The sequence below is a fragment of the Camelus bactrianus genome, chromosome 6, assembly GCF_048773025.1.
Source record: "Camelus bactrianus isolate YW-2024 breed Bactrian camel chromosome 6, ASM4877302v1, whole genome shotgun sequence".
Taxonomy (NCBI): Eukaryota; Metazoa; Chordata; class Mammalia; order Artiodactyla; family Camelidae; genus Camelus; species Camelus bactrianus.
Window position 1 is genome coordinate 9,565,324 of NC_133544.1, and position 16,739 is coordinate 9,582,062.

Consider the following 16,739-nt stretch of genomic DNA (forward strand, 5'->3'; position numbering starts at 1 on the left):
CACAGCCGCCTGTGCCCATGGCCGACTGTGTCAGCCTTAAGTGGCTGTGACAGCATCACTCAGGCCCTATCTTCTTTCCAGGGATGTTGAGAGAGTTTTTGTATCTGAGGTTGCCTTGCTGACTTCAGATGGGCAGCCTTTCCACTCTGGGCCTTAGTTTCTCCATCTGCCAATTGGACTCATAACCCACTCCCCCACCCCGCATCTTCAGCAGTGGGCATTTCGAGATGGCTCAGTAAATGGTAGTTCTTGCTACCTGTGGGGCAGCCGCCGAGAAATCCCCAGCAGGAGTGCAGGCCAGCAAGTCCTGCCATCCCAAAGACTGCCTGAGTCACACGCCACCCCACCTTGGATTCAGGATGCTGTGGTTTATGAGCTGGACACAAAGACTCCTTTGGCGTTAGGAGCAGAGGGCTGCGTGCCGCCCAGGAAGAGCACATACAGGCAGCGTGGGCAGGCGGCTCAGTGTCCAGCCCATGGACTTAGTCCTTGTTTGCTCCTCCGATAACTGAGGTGACCTTGGTTAATATTCACCAGCAGCCTCCCCCATCGTACCTCTGGATCCACTGCTTAAATACAGGTGAGGACAAGGCTCTGTCTCCTCAGCCTTGGTCACCAGCCCCAACCTGGGACAGTGAATCGTAAGTATGCCTTCCACTGGCGAGCGCCTCCCCAGAGGCCTGTGGGTCCCTGCGCTGCCTGGGATGCAGAGGGGTTGGAGTGGGCTGGGGCTGGGCCTCCTGTTGTCATAGTAACAGCAGCCCTGGAGGGTCCTTTCCCCTAAGGCTGTCTAGGACCTCCCCAGTACCTACTGGTGACTAAACTGGCCCTCTGTAAGCGGGAGTGGAAGTTGGGGGCTGGCTCTGGTGTCCTGGGACCCAGGAAGGAGCCTGTTTCTGCTGACACAGCTCCTGAGTCTTTCCTGTGGGTCGTATCCTGTAGACTTCACCACCCCGGCTGCTGCTCAGGTATGAATCTTTTTCCACTTCTACTGATGAGAAAGGTACGGCTCAGAGAGGGCCAGTGAGGAGCCCAGGCTGACGCAGGGACCTGGCCGGACCAGAAGCCCAGAGTCTCAGTGGCTTAGGAGGCCTCCATCCTCTGCAGGTATGCCCAAAACAGCATCAGGCCAGGTCTCAGCCTGGAGGTGCCAAAGTGGGCCCCCCTGTACACAGTGGGCCTCTGGCACCTCCATCCACAGTGGACAATGGGAAGCCAGAGAGGGCCACCATCCTCGGGGTGTTCCTGAGCCCTCATGCTGGCCAGGCAGCTTCTATTTAAGCCTCACAGCAACCTTCTGAAGTGGCTACCGCGCTCTTCCCATTTTACAGATGAGGAAGTCGGGGACAGGGAGGTTCAGCACTTGTCCCAAATTTCACACCATCCAGGATTCAAACTCAGGCCGCCTAGCTCTGGAACCCACATTCCTGATCACATTTCTGGGATCTCAGGCACCAGGTGGAGACTGGGAAGCCTGGGCTGGCCTGGAGGGCCTTCTGATGCTGGGCAACCCTGGACAGTTGCTTAACTTCTCTGTCCTTTTGGGCAAAGCACAGATAACCTATGCCCTCCTGCCCCTACCCTACCCCTACCCCTACCTGCCTTAATCTCTGGAGTTTAGGAAGGATAGGACTTTTCCATCATTGGTTTTTGGAGGTGGGGCCTATAAAGATGACTGAGGCCAAGGCAACCAGACTCCCCGAGAGTGCTCTGAAAGAGCCCCAGTATCAGTAACAGTGATGCCTCCTGCGAGCAGATGGTGTGCCAGGCATTTCATGGCACTCAGTGCCTATTTCATTTGCATAAGAGCTCCATGAAGAAGTACACTTTTATCATCTCTGGGAAACTGAGGTTCAGAGAGGTTAAGTAACTTGTCCAAGGTCACACAGCTGATAGCAAATTGAACTTGAGTAGCCTGCCTCAAAGCTTCTGATCTTAGCCACAAACTGATGCTCCCCCTCTTCATTTGGCCGGGCCACTTCTGAGATTTTCTGTTTCAAGGCCTCTTACTTCAGCTTTGTATACAAAGAAGGGTTAAATGTCAGGCTCAGGAATCAAAATGCCAAGGATTAAATCCACTTCTATAAGCAACCAGCTCTGTGGGTTTCAGTAAGTTACTTAACCTCTGTAGGCCTCAATTTCTCTATCTATGAAGTGGGGCTAATAATCATTCCCACCTCATAGGGCAGGCTTTGAGAGATTAGATGAGACGGTGTATGTCTGTGTCCTGCTGTTTCCTAAGTGTGAGGATGACGATGGGGACACTGATGCTAATGTTTGCTAGGAATCGGGTGTGGCAGCTAATAGGTGATAAATCAAGACTTGGAGACGAGGACTGAACATTTTTCAAACTCAGAGGCTATTCTTTGCTGAGCAGGGATTCCCCTCTCTGGTCCCAGGCAGTTTGGCAACTGGCAGAGAAGGAATCTGCCAGTTCTCACACCCAAACCCTACCTGTGCGCAGGTATGGGGAGGGCTTCCACATCCAGGAGATGTCCGCCCCGCCATCACCTTGTTGATTGCTCATATCTGCCCACCAGAGATTCTTTTCCCCACTTGACAGGAATCCGGGGCTCAAAGAAGTGAAGTCTCTTGCCCAATGCCACTTGCCCATAAGCGGCGGGGCTGGGTCCAACCTGGGCTCATTTAGGGCCAGGTTGCAGCAGGTTGTGACCTTACAGCACAGTTATTTTCCTGGACCCCACTGGGTCGCTCTTCATGGCTCATTTTGTGTCCAAGGGGGCAGTGGCGTGAGATTAGGCAAAGACATGGTCCCCGTCGCTCTCCCCTACCTGCCCTGACTCTGGAAATGTCCCTGTGACATCTGCACTCTTTTGGCTTCAAGTTTGGGCCAAAACTCTGGGCGCTTCACCATTTATTCCTCATCTCCGGCTGGCTCCCCTGCACTAGAACTTGAGGGGTGCAGGGTCCTGCCTTTGGTAGAAGGGCGAGGAGGGAGCAAAAGCCTTGGGCCCCTGAAGGAACAGGCTGGGAAGCAAAACAAAGCCAACATGGCTCAAGGCTAACAGCCGAGTCCCTGGGGGTCCAATTCTGACATTCAGCATCTAAGATCTGAGGACATATGGTCCCTGTCTGGTGGTGGGAAAGCCTAGGCTTGGTCCAGCCAGCTTTGTCCCTGACTCCCGGTGTGGCCCTGGCAAGGACTAACCTGCTCCTGGCCTCAGACCATTTATGGTAAAAGAAGGAAACCAGAGGAGGTGACGTGACCTCCAGGCAGATGAACTGGGGTTGGGGGGGTCAGGGAAACATGTCCTCATGCAAGCTGTAGCCCCTCTTCACTCGGGCCCCACACCAGCAGCCCTCTCAGTGGGAGGGCAACTCACCCCTTCACCCCTCACCCAAGGGAAGTCTCAGCCCATTTTGTTCCACCAAACTCGGATACCCAGCTAATCAAGAGTCCAGTGTTAGTACACAAAGACCTCATTTAGGTCTTTCCCTACCTCCATTTACACAGCTGGGGAGAGCAAGGCCCAGGACAAGAAGATGCTTGCCCAAAGCCAGGTCGAGAGACATGGTCCTGCCAGGGCCAGAAGCCACAGCCTCCAGCCAGGAGACCACTCAGCACATCTAGTATCCCCACCCTGCCGAGGCCCAAATCCCTCATGATCTCTGAGCCCTGCAAAGTGGGGAATTTCCATAAACCATGGAGGACCGCACCAAAATCCAGTAAGGAAGTAAAGAGAAACCCAAGGGAGATGGAAATATACAGAACTAATTTTGGCCCCATCTTCAGCTCTAAAACCATTGGCTAGTTTAAGAAAAATCCAGACAGGTATTATGTAATGTGTAGTCTGCTCTACTTGGATTATTTAGAGGCATGAAGGCCAGAAAAAAGGTGATGGAAAGAAACTAGTTTTGTACTTTGTCTTGTTGTTTTATTGGAAAGAAACTTTTAAAAATCCAAGGGGGTAGATGAAGCCCAGCATTTTTTTTCTTTTTTTTTTATTGAATTAGAGTCAGTTTACAATGTTGTGTTAATTTCTGTTAATCACAGCATAGTGATTCAGTTATACATACATTATATATATATATATATATATATATATATATATATACACACACACACATATATATATACTCTTTTTCATATTCTTTTTCATTATAGTCTGTTATAAGATATTGAACACAGTTCCCTGTGCTACACAGTAGGACCTTGTTGTTTATCTATTTTATATATCGCAGTTAGTATCTGCAAACTCCCTCTCCCCATTGGTAATGACAAGTTTGTTTTCTATGTCTGTGAGTCTGAAACTCAGCATTTCTTATTTCCAACTTCTTCCCTTCAGGTTTTCATATGCCAAGTTCAAGGGCTCCTTGGCCTTTGTGTTTTATTAAAATGATGCTTTTAGTCACGCGACTAACAGCTAACAGCAGACACACACGCTCCTCTGCTCGGATCCCTGGTTCCCCATCTGGGAAGAGAGCTCCTTGTATGTAGGCCGTCTCAGCCCGGTGGCCCAAGGCCGGGGCCTCTCTGGAGTAGAGGGAGCTCAGTGGGGCAGAGCCGGCCCTGTGTTGCTGTGGGTGACACTGACCTTGAACATCACTAGACAGAGACCGATCTTGCTGGTTCAGCCACAGGCCTTGCCACTCCCGACTATCGCCCCCACCCCCAGCCACAGGACTCCTCTCCCTCCCCGGCCGTTGTCTGAAGGCTTCTAGTTTGCAACACTACCAGCCTCCCCCTCTGTAATGTGCTCTCTCAGATGCCTTCAATGCAGGTTTTTCGTGTCCATCCTTATTTCATTAAATTCTCCCAACAACCTCACTTTCTGTATGTGACAAAATGAGGACTAGACAGACTAAATGACTTGGCCTAGGTCACAGCGCTGACGGCGGCTGAGACCCGGATTAGAACACAGGCACGTCTGAAAAGAAAAGAGATGCTTTAGCAACTCTTACCCACCTTCTCACATGCGCACACACAAACCCCACTTTACTGGAGGGACCAGTACCTCTAACACCCACGTCCACGGTGGGCGCAGAGCTGGGACACAGGTGGCAATCAGGATGGGCAGCTGAGCTCACTGCTGAGAACTCAGCCCATTAATACGGGGAGACCACAGACCCTAGCTCAGGAAAATCTACAAGGGGCTGAGGCTCACTGTGAGTGGGGAGTGGGTCCAGCCCCTCAGCGGGGTTTCCCCGCGGCTCTCTGTGTCCTGGCTGTGTGTCACTGGGCAAGACCCTTCCCACTCTGGGCAGCAGCCTCTCTGTCCGCTAAATAACAGGGTTCAGTGGAGGCCCTCCGAGGGCTGTTCCAGGTCCAGTCACCCCTGAGCCAGGTCTGGCCCACTTCCTGGGTGATCGTGAGCACGTACATTGCCCTTCCTGTGCCTCAGGTTCCTCTTTTGTAAAATAGGGGCTGTGGCCCTTACACCTCGGGGTCATTGCAGCCGTTAGCGGAGCCGTCCAGCGCGTGGACCCCAGACCCAGACTCCCGGGCAGGCGATTCTGGTCCTGCCACTGTGCTGCTCTGTAACCTGGGACAAGTGGCTGTACCTCTAGGGGCTCTGGTCTCCTCACCTGTAAAGCCGTGAGGGTCATAGGACCTACCTCCTAGGCCTGTTAGCAGAGTGTGGCGCAACAGGGCCGGAAAGTGCTTAGCACGGCACTTGGCACCTGGTGAGCGCTGTAGTGTCTTTGCCAGGGTTCTGAGTGTTTCAGGGATGACGAAGGAGGACAGTTCATGGCACAGGCCTGGCACATAGTGGATGCTCAATAAATTGTAGTTGCTTTCCCATGATTGTCGATCAGTGGCTGAGGAACTCATTGAGTGGCCTGACTGGGGCGTGGCCCCCTTCTCTCTCTTGCAGGACAATGGCATCCTCCACCACGCGGGGCCTCCTCCTTTTGGCAGGCCTGTGCTGCCTGGTCCCCATCTCCCTGGCTGAGGGTCTCCAGGGACACGCTGTCCAGGAGACAGATGCACCCAATCAGGATCGTGAGCACCACATGGAAGCAGCCTGCCACAAGATTGCCCCCAACCTGGCCGACTTCGCCTTCAGCTTGTACCGCCAGGTGGCCAGCGGATCCACCACCACCAACATCTTCTTCTCCCCAGTGAGCATCGCTATAGCCTTTGCAATGCTCTCCCTGGGGGCCAAGGGTGACACTCACACCGAGATCCTGAACGGCCTAGATTTCAACCTCACTGAGATAACAGAGGCTGAGATCCACGAAGGCTTCCAGCATCTCCTCCACACCCTCAACCAGCCAGACAACCAGCTGCAACTGACCACTGGCAACGGTCTGTTCATCAACGAGACCACAAAGCTAGTGAGCAAGTTTTTGGAAGATATCAAGAAATTGTACCACTCCGAAGCATTCTCCATCAACTTCATGGACACTGAAGCGGCCAAGAAACAGATCAACGATTATGTAGAGAAGGGAACCCAAGGGAAAATTGTGGATTTGGTACAGGATCTTGACAAAGACACTGTTTTTGCTCTGGTGAATTACATATTCTTTAAAGGTAAGGTTGCACAACCAGCCTGAGCTTGTTCCCACAGAAATACCCAAAAGATTCTCAAACACTCAGTTCTTAACCTTCCTGGCAGGGCAGCATGGGATACAGCCATGCATCTGTTCAGTTCTCTACACACGATCAATAGAACTTTCCGTGGTCCAATAAGGTTATGGAACTGTAGACAGAATAGTCAAATCTTTATCGTCTCTGCAGGACTTTTCAGAGCCTTAAGTGTCCTAGTGTGTATTGCACCTCCTACCAGCAAGTGATGTATAATATGCAATGTCTCCCAAAATAGAGAGCCAGAAAGATCAATTTTGGCAGAGTGTACAAAGGGAAGGGAACAGGATTTCACAGAACACACATCTGACAGCTCTAGTGAGGAGGAAATAGTGATCGATTTGGAGTTAGAAAGACCAATATTCGAATGCTTTCTCTACCGCTTATTGGCTGTTTGTCTATGGACACGTCATTTTACCTCTTCGAGGTTCTAGTTTCCCGTCTGTAATATGGACATCATAAGACCCTTGTCGGCAGGTTTCTGGAAGGAGTAAACAACTCACAAAGGTCATAGGACTATATGCTCACACAGCAGGTGCTCAACTAAACTGCAACCTCTGCCTGCCTTCCTCCCTCTGAGTGATGAGTATGTCAGAAACCTTGGGCCCCATTCTAAGGAGTTCAATAGGTCCACGGAGATGGCCTGGGGGAGGGAAGGTGAATATCTAGGCCAGGGGCTGCCTCCTTCACACTGTCAGCTCATTGTTCTCGAGGGAGAACAGTGTGGCGGAGAGCGCCGAGGCCGGGGTCAGCACCTGCCCGGTCCCAGCTCTGCGGTGGGACTTCAGGTGGGTCTCGTCCCCTCCCCAGCCTCAGTCTCCTCCTCCCATCAAATGGGAAACCTGGGCCCTGAGATCCCTGAGGCAGCCTCCCACTCTGACTCAGCAGGATGGTGACCTTCTCCAGTTGGAGCAGAGGGCGCCCTGCCTGGGCATCTGCATTTCTCGTGTTGGTCCAGGCAAAAGCCATTAGAGCAGGAACAAGAGTGGATTCCCTGAATAACAAGCCCCGCCAATCACCAAGGATCAGGGAGACTCAGACAAGGAGGTGCCGTGTATGACTGGTGCCAATAATTTTCCTTTAGAATTTCCCAAGCTACCCCCAAGTAAGTAAGTGTGAAATACAACTCGAGATCCTTACTCTGCACAGACAGATTGGCACCCTCAGCCTCCACATTATAGAAATTCTGAATCCTACTCTGGTCTTCAACGACCCTCCCAAAAGTCCTTTCTGTAGACTGATCATTCATTTGAGCCCCATTTTATAGGTAGTGAAACTGAGGCTCGGAGACAAGTGTCTGGCCAAGAGGCTCAGGGCTCCTTTGTTCTACGACTTTTATTAAACCTTCTCCCATCCCTGGCTGATGTCTGCCACCCCTTCCCTCCAGGCAAATGGGAGAAGCCCTTCGATGCGGAGCGCACCACAGAGGAGGACTTCCACGTGGACGCGGAGACCACGGTGAAGGTGCCCATGATGAGCCGCCTGGGCATGTTCGACCTCCACTACTGCGACACGCTCGCCAGCTGGGTGCTGCTGATGGACTACGTGGGCAATGCCACCGCCTTCTTCATCCTGCCCGACGAGGGGAAACTCCAGCACCTGGAGGACACGCTCACCAAGGAAATCCTCTCCAAGTTCCTGGAAAAGAGATACCCAAGGTGACTTCCCAAACCGGAGGGTGCCCGGGAAGCTGCCACATCGGGTCCAGCCAGAGGGTGAGGGGGTGGATCCACGTCCCACGGCCACAGCTGCTGTGCAAGACGCAGTGTTCCCAACAGAGGGCAGCATCGTCCGGGTAGCACCAGCCCAGCTCCATAAGAGGGACAGTGCCCAGGGCCGAGGAAGCAAAAGTCCTGACCTTGAGGACTTCCTCCCACCGTGGACACTGCCCCTTCCTGGGGACCAGTGCCCAGTGAGGGTAAGCAACGCCAATACGTGTCATGGACGAATCCAGAAGGAAGAGGTGGGCTTCCTGGCAAAGGTGGCAGTTGAGTGTGGAGTTACAGGATACAAAGTCCACAGCAAGTTGGGGGGAAACCTGCTCAGAGAGGCGGGAAAAGCAAAGACCCAGAGTGGGAAAGTCCAGGACGTGATGGGGTTCCTCTGTCACTAGATGGCTGTGGTTTGACCACACCCCCGTCATGCGTCCCATGTTAATGCACATCTCTGTGTTCGTAAATCTGCCCACGTCCAGGTGAACTACTTTATCACGTCCACCATAAAACAAAAATGAAAATACAGAGAAGTATAAGGGCAAAAAGCAAATAGAAGTTCTCATACTTCCCCCTGACCCCAGTTCCGTGCCCATGTTCCCGGTGGCTGAGTTGAGAGCAGAGAACAAAGTGGCGCTGGGTCCAGACCGGGTCAAATGAGGCCTGAGTGCCAGTCAGCACACACAGCAGACCCTGTCGGGGCCACGCTTTGTCCCCATGGAAAACGAGAGCTGAGCTCCCAGCCCCGCGCACCCACTCATCGTTCACTGAACTGATGCCACTAAGGACCTGCCACCACGCCCCACGGATCCCTGGGATCCTGGCCCCGGAGGAGTCCCAGTCTGGGGGGGGTGTGGTGGCCAAACCCTGGAGGGAAGTAGTGTGCATGGTCCTCCTGGAGGACACCCTGGATCCTCCCAGAGGCCTTCTCAGAGGAGGAGACATTAGAGAGGCTTTGCAGGACAAGACGATCCCTGTGATTCTAACACTCTCTGACCCTGGATGTGGAGGACTGAAAGCGGAATAAACCAAGGCTGACTTCGCCTGCTCGCATGAGCAGGGGGACGGGGTGCCAAGAGGGAGGGACAACCGGAAAGGGAAACATTTCAATTCCGTGACAGTCTTTTGTTTTCTAATCATTTTGACAGTTCTGCCAATTTACGTTTTCCCAAACTGTCCATTTCTGGAACCTACAATCTGCAGACTCTCCTGGGCAAACTGGGCATCACCAAGGTCTTTAGCAATGGGGCTGACCTCTCCGGGATCGCTGAGGAAGTGCCCTTGAAGCTGTCCAAGGTGAGTGTGCCCCTGACATCTGCAAGCCAGAATGTGCACGGGGGCTGCAGCTCAGGGAGGAGGCTGAGGAAGGGATGGAGGGTCACAAACACACCTGCAGACTGAGGTCCCTGAGGAACACCATTGCTCCACCAGGACTGGAATGTGGTCAGATGATGGGGGGAAGAGGTGGCCTCACGCCCTCCTCTGAGTTTGTGTCACTCACCCTCTGCCTCATCCTTGGCTGCGGTCTTCCTCTCTTTGTGTCCCAGTAAACCCCTATTTGCAGAGAGAGGCTCAGGGCTCAGGGACTGCAAAGGACTGTTAACCTGCATCTGTGACACTAGGAGTTATTGGCAAATGACCGAGTCTGAGTTACGGAGCGATTTCAACTAAGGATGCCATTTACTCAGGACACTTAAAGGTGCCCAAAGGAGCAACTGCAATTCAATGCCTGGCTGTGACCTGGAGTGCCTGGGTGGGGCTGGGGTGCTGTGAAGTCCCCATCAAAGTCCTGGTCCCCAAGGAGCTTAAAATGTGGTGCTATAAACAAGAGATGAGCCAAGGGGACAAAATGCAAGAAAATCTACCTCCCGAGGTGGTGGGTTGCTTCCCGGGGACGCTGAGGAGGGTGATGGGGGAAGAGGTAGGGGTGCAGTGTGGGCTCAGACAGAGGCCTTGAGGAGGATGCCTTTGTGTCCCTTGCTCGGAGGGGAGGACAGGGCTAGGGAAAGATAGGCCAGATGGGGAGAGAGGCATGAGTGGGCCAGGATCTCCTCTCCAGGCCCTGCTCCCTGGCCTGGGTGAGGGCCAGGCAGCCTGTTTCTACTCAGATCGGACTCCTGGGCTCTTTCCTTTGCAGGCAGTGCACAAGGCCGTGCTGACTATCGATGAGAAAGGAACAGAAGCTGCAGGAGCCACTATTCTGGAGGCCATCCCCATGTCGCTGCCCCCAGATGTCAGCTACAACAGGCCCTTCATCGCCATCATCCATGATAACACCACCAAGGCTCCTCTCTTCGTGGGGAAGGTGGTGAATCCCACCCAGAAATAACTGCCTCTCTGGGTTCAGCCCTCCCCTCCCAAGCCAGTACCCTCCCCCCATGGCATTAAAGAATGACTGACCCAGCCCCAGCTGAAGTGTGGCGTGCAGATCTCTCATCCTCTTGTGTCTGAGTCTCCCTTTACATCCCCGGGATGTGTGTGGAACCTGGACCACGGCAGTCTTTCCTGTGTCCACTGCGTTAGTGCCTATTAGCATTTACACCGCCCAGTCCTGGGCCAGGCCAGGGTGAAATGTGGGCTGTAACCCACCACTTACTGACTCTTCCCCCATCTTTACGGAAACGTGCCGGGCTCTCCAGTCTCCTCTGGGAATCCCCAAGGGGAAATCGCACAGGCTTAGAATCCAGCCCGCAGCCCCCACCTTCATCATGTGTCCAGCAAGTCCTCCTGCTAAGCACCGCCCCCTGCAGTGCTCACTGCGCTCCCTGCCCCCTGAGACTCTCCCCCCCCTCCGCCACACACATACACAGGGCTGCCAGCTGCTCTCAGAGCCTTCAGCTCAGACGGGGACATTGAGCTGCCACGTCTCCAGCAGCAGGAGGGGGAGACCAGGTCCCCTCTCGCCCCACCTTGTCGCCTGTGCCAAGCTTGGGTCCTGGTTGCTCACAGGTCATTTACCAAAGACAAAGGAAAGGTTAAGAGACATGCTGCTACGGTGGGCCACACAGACGAGAGGTGCCCGTGTGAGCGCTGGGGTGCATGTGCAGGGCCTTTTATGGGGAAGGGGCTGGCAAACACAGGGCTTGTGTGATCAGCTCTGGAACAGATTTTGGTTGGCTCTAAGATGGAGACATGGGGTTGAAGCAGACCAGTTGGTCAGGAGTGTTTCATTGTGTGTTTAGACATTACCCAGGGCAGTTACTCCTGCTAGGATCAGAAAGGAATGAACTTTACCTTCCAAAGAGGAGCAGGTGGACGCCTAAGGGCTGGAAATTTAGGGGTCGCAGGGCCTTGGTGGGCCCCAGTTGGCTCCACAGCTCTGACTGTTTATTCTGGGACCCTTTCCAAAGGGGCTGGCCTGGGGACACATACTTCTGTCTTTGTCACTCCGTCTCTGCCCCAGGACCCTCAAACCTACAACTCCTAGGAGCAGGTCTCGTCCCCTCGATGAAGAGAAGATTTTGGGGTCTCAGCCTGTATCACCTGTTCCAACTCATCCAGGATGTCAGACCCTCAAGGCCACTTACCTTATGCCCTCTTGTCTTCCCTAATCATGTGGTCAAGGTGCCCTGGATGGTTCTGAAAAGTTGTTAGAAGGATTCCTTAGTCATAGGAGTGGAAGTCCAGCAGACCATCCACTCCCAGCGCCCCGCCTGCCCTCCCTTGGCTAAGCCCTGCCGGGGCCGCATTTCAACCTGTCTTCTGGCCGCCCCGCGGCCCTCCCTGCGGTCTTTGGAGGAAACCACAGCTCCTGTGCCACAGCCAGAGGCTGTCCCGGGAGCAGCCCTTTTCAGAAAGGGCCGTGTGACTCCTTCCATCCTCCAAGCCCTGCTGGAGGGCTACTGCAGTGAGAGGCCAGGCTGGAGCCCCAGCCGGAAGGACCCAGCGCCCTGAACACTAGTGAGAATGTGTCTGCTCTGTGGCAGGCTGCCCCATCCCACACAAATCTAGCAGTCACCATCCAGCCTCTCACTGGGATGAATGTACGCCTAAAGAACTAAGTTGAGTCATATCCAGTTTACACCATTTAGGTCCAAATGGCCACATCAGTGCAATTTCACATAATTTAACATAATGGAGAAAGGTTGGGCTGTTTGCCATATACATCTCATATCCTCTTGAGTTTTCTCTGCCTAGAGACTCCCAACTTCGACAAATTCCATTAATGACACGAACGTTGTCCAGCACCTAGAATGATGCCGGACCTAAGGGTCTGAAGACCTGGATCGAGTTCACACTCTGCCACTTTCCAGCTGTGTGACTTTAGCGAAGTTGCCAAACCTCTCTGATCCTCAATAGTCTCATCGTGGTTCTAAGATCTACCTTGAGTTGGTGTGAGGTTCACATCAGAGTGTTCAAAAAGCTTTTAAAGGCCAGCAGAGGAGGACGCCAATGTGAGGGACTATGTCGGTTGCATCTACGAGCTCCTTCTCTAAGCCTGGCCCCCTGGGAGGGGCCATTCAGGTATTTTCTCACTTAATCCTCACAGCAGCCCTGTGATGTTGGGAGCGGAGCTGCTCTGCTCTTACACGCACCATGTTCTACAGATGAAGAAACTGAGGCTCAGAGAGGCTGGTTGCCTTGTTCAAGGTCACGGAGCTGGTAAGTGGCAGATGCTGGCTTCAGAGGCTCTACTTGTTCCTCCGAACCTCACCACATCACACCAGATGGGCCACGCTGGACTTAGGCAAAGCGAACTTCCTCCTTCAAGTGTGAGGAACACTGGGAGCCCACAGCACACGCCTGGGATGCCTCCACAAGAAAAACTGCCCCCCTGATCTGCTGGAGCTCTTCCTGCCCAAGCTTAAAGTGTTCACAGCCTTGAGCAAGCAACATTGCATACTCCCCCAACACTGGCGTTCCATGGCGGTAATGGGACAGATGCCGAGACCTCTTGGAATTCCTGAGAGTCCAGGGAATTCACCTAAGATACCATCATTTCATGTCGAAGCGTTAGAGCAGGTGGATAGCTAGATATGAGTAGAGAAAGGGGATGCAGGACAAATGGCAGGAACTGAGCAAACAGGAGGGACACATGCCAAATGCAGGAGACCCTATACTGTGTAAACAACAGGGGTCCCTGGGCAGAGAAAGAAATGCAGGAACCTCTGGGCTGATAACGCAGTAACACATTTTGGGGTGACATGTGGCCTGGAGGCCAACAAAGAAAGATGGGAAAAGGCAGGAATCTTCAGTGTCCAAGTGTAACCTTTTTCTCATTATGCCTTCATTTCAATAAAATTAGCCTTGCAGATTAGAAGTACCCATCATGCACTGATGCCATGACACTACCAATGCAAACTAAATAAGGACAAAAATCCTCCCTTCAAGAAGGTGAAGTTGGGATGAAAATCAAAGGATACGACCCCAAACCCTTCCCTCCCCAGTGGATACTCCGTCCATTCATTTTTACCCTCTGTGTAACCAGTTTGCTAAAGAAACTCAGGGCAGCTGCTCACCTGAGCCTGCCCGCGCTCCCCTTGAGAGTGTATAGACAGATTGGAGGGAGACACACAGGCAGGCTCCGGACTCAGGCAGAGACAATGGAGGAAGTGATATTTACACCTCCCTGTAAATTTGCAGGAAAAAGACATACGAATTACCATATTAAAGCATAAATAAATGGCCCTTTGAGGTTAAGTGCAAACTCTGCCTTGACTGGTGGGGCCATCTAAGCTTCATTCATAAAAAGAGGGCAAAGGTCAGGGGTACTTCTGGCTTCTCACACATGTGCACTAATTCAGAAATGGAAGATGCTGATTACATGTCGATCTCCCTCCCAGGAGCTCACTTGACCCTCTCCACAAGCCCGTGGGTTGGACATTATTTTATTAGCTCAACAAGAAAAAGAAAACCTTTACTGGGTACCTGCAATATCCTGGGAATAGGAAGGAGGCCTAGGTCCCACCTGTAAAGGATGCTGGTCTGTGGCTGTGGACAACGGGTAATGAATGAGGCTGTGATACAGTGATTAATAAGAAGAAATATATATGCGTGGTCATCATCCCTGGCTCTGGTACAGAGACCCTAAAACCCTTGGAATTTCCTAACTGGCGAGCACTAGAAAGTTGTTTTTGTTATGTTAATAAGGTGAATTTTGGAAAGCCCCAGGTCACCTAAGGATGGGAGCTGGTTGCCATGGAAAACCAACCCCTGACCTCTAGGAAGGGAAGAAGGATTGGAGACTGAGTTCAACCGCCACTGGTGATTTAATCAATCATGCCTTTGTAATGAAGCCTCTGAAACAGCCAAGAGAATGGGCTTCAGAGAGCCTCTGGGTTGATGAACACGTGGACTGGGGAGAGTGATGAGCTCAGAGGGAGCTCAGAAGTTCCGCTCAGTTTCCTCTACTTTGGCCTATGCATCTCTTCTATCTGGTTGTTCCTGAGTTAATCTTTTTAATAAACTGGTAATCCAATAAATAGAAGGTTTCTCTGAGTTCTGCGGCCATTCTAGTAAATCAGTTGAACCCAAGGAGGGGGTCATGGGAAACTCCAATCTATAGCCCGTGGGTCAGAAGCACAGGTGACAACCTGGACTTGTGACTGGTGTCTGCAGGAGAGGTGGGGTAGTCTTGCAGTGCTGAGTGTGTGACCTGTGGGATCTGATGTGATCTCCAGGTAGATAGCGTCAGAACTGAACTGTAGGACACACAGCTGGGGCTGGAGAATTTCTTGGTTTGGAGAAACAAAAAAACCCACACTGGAACTTGACACAGAATCATTAGAGGCCCAGCTGGGTGGTGAGTGTGCACCTTCAGATCCCTTCCAGAAGCATCAGGGATGAGCCACAAACATCCACAAGCATCGTGGACGCCCTGAGAGCCCCTTGAGGCTGGGCCTTTCCATTGCTGCTCGTTGTTGGGTCCTCACAGCAGCAGGCAGAGGACACGTCCTCCCTCACAGCCAGGCCCTCCCGGGACCGCTTCTGAATGAAGTCTGAGCCAGGCATAGAAGGTCTAATGGAATGTTACCGAGTGGAGAAATCAGAGAAAGGCTCTCTCACCAAGGCAGCTCCCTCCCCAGCAAGGACACAGCCAGCAGCCCAGGGAGATAAAAGACTCACTCTGGTATAGCATGAGAGATATTAAGAGACAGCAGCCTGTGTGACTCTGGGGGAGTTCCTCAGCCTCTCTGTGCCTCATTTTTCTCATTTGTAAAAGGTGAAAAAGAGTTATCTACTTTGCTGAGTTTCCATATGGGCTCTATGAAATGGCTCATTTCTATAACCACTCTTATTTTGGGCCTGGGCAGCCCAGAAGTTTTCCCGTGGGCTGGATGTCAGGCCACGGAAAGACCTGGCCTCAGTCTCACAGTGCTGCAGATGTGAGCTGTCTAACTCAGGGGCCCGTTTCTGGAAGCCCAGTGTCCCACAGAAATAAGCCCCAGGTTTCAAGATCAGCTTTGTCAGCAGTGAAGGTGCTATACGTCCTCATGGGCCTTATTTGTGTCCTTTCACTCAACCGGTTTGGCACTTGGCAGGAAAGATGGGGCTGTTCAACAAAGCTTGAAAGATGCCAATAGCAGGCACTCAGATGGTAGCAGCAGTCTTGTGACTGGTGCCGATGCTTGCCGTAGCAATCGTTACATAGGGAATGAGCAAAGGACCCTACCCCCTGCACAGTGGACCCCTGGCTTTGAACTCATTGTTGGAAGTCCCCCTTTGCAAGGCTGAGGTGTATTCATTAACCCCGCCGATAACCCTGCTGTCCTTCACTGTCACCTCCTCCCCTTTCTTATCTGGGTTCAGAGCCCTGTCTTCTATCTTCCAGCCCCTCACTGACCCTAAAGGTTTAGTGCACAAAACCCAGTGTCCTCTTCCCCTGAAGAGCTGACCTCTCAGGTCCCTGCCAGCTGTGCGTGTGACAGCTAGACGGCTCCCACTCACTCCTCCCCACAATCTCACTTTAAAGAGGAGGCTCAGAGAGATTCAAATTTTGGCCCTAGTTGGGGAGTGACAGAGGTGGATTAGAACCCAGACCTGTCTAAAGCTTAAAGAGTTGCTTTTCCAACACCTCTTCCTCCCCATCACCCTGTATCACTGAGGGGACCAGCATTTCCAAGGCCCCCATCATCTGATCCCCAGGATGGAAGGCTGAAGGGTCCCACGGGGGCAGGGGAGCTGACGGCAGGGATTGCAAATAATTTGGAGTCTCGGTCTGAGACTCGTTGTGTGGCCAGGTCAGGAAAGGCCTCTCAGGGCTGGGGCTGCATGTGAGTGTTTCACTGAAACAGCCCTGACACTCAGTGGCTGTTGTCATTAAGACTCTTAAAGGCAGTGATCCTCAAGATCCTGGAGCCAAAGGCCCACAGAGGCATTGAGCTCCCAAGGTGACAGATCTGGAGACTTTCTGCGGTCTCCTGAACGCCTGGCACAATCTGCCACAGCAGAATCCTGGGACCCCCTTGACCAGGTCCCCACTCAAGAAGAATGAACACCCCAAACTGACTGAGTCCAGTCAACACTTCGGCCCCAGT

The 16,739-nt window shown here is 52.7% G+C and overlaps 1 protein-coding gene and 1 long non-coding RNA gene across 4 annotated transcripts in view; one reads left to right on the plus strand and one right to left on the minus strand.

Moving 5' to 3' along the window:
- Positions 1 to 540: 540 nt before the first annotated feature.
- On the plus strand, positions 541 to 10,671 carry LOC105079895 (alpha-1-antitrypsin). Of its 2 annotated transcripts, none has more exons than XM_010968737.3 (5): positions 541 to 641; positions 5,838 to 6,496; positions 7,938 to 8,208; positions 9,411 to 9,558; positions 10,400 to 10,671. In XM_010968737.3, the coding sequence occupies exons 2-5, from the start codon at positions 5,842 to 5,844 to the stop codon at positions 10,589 to 10,591; spliced, it is 1,266 nt and encodes a 421-aa protein (XP_010967039.2). In that variant the 5' UTR covers positions 541 to 641; positions 5,838 to 5,841; the 3' UTR covers positions 10,592 to 10,671. The 2 variants fall into 2 exon arrangements, with proteins under 2 accessions (XP_010967039.2, XP_074221185.1); XM_074365084.1 differs by lacking the exon at positions 541 to 641 and adding an exon at positions 945 to 968.
- LOC141577876 (uncharacterized) overlaps positions 10,453 to 16,739 on the minus strand; it is a 62,927-nt gene continuing 56,640 nt past the window's right edge. For both annotated transcript variants that reach the window (XR_012507407.1, XR_012507406.1), the window contains one exon: positions 10,453 to 11,841. This is a non-coding gene — a long non-coding RNA (uncharacterized LOC141577876). The remainder of the gene's footprint in view (positions 11,842 to 16,739) is intronic.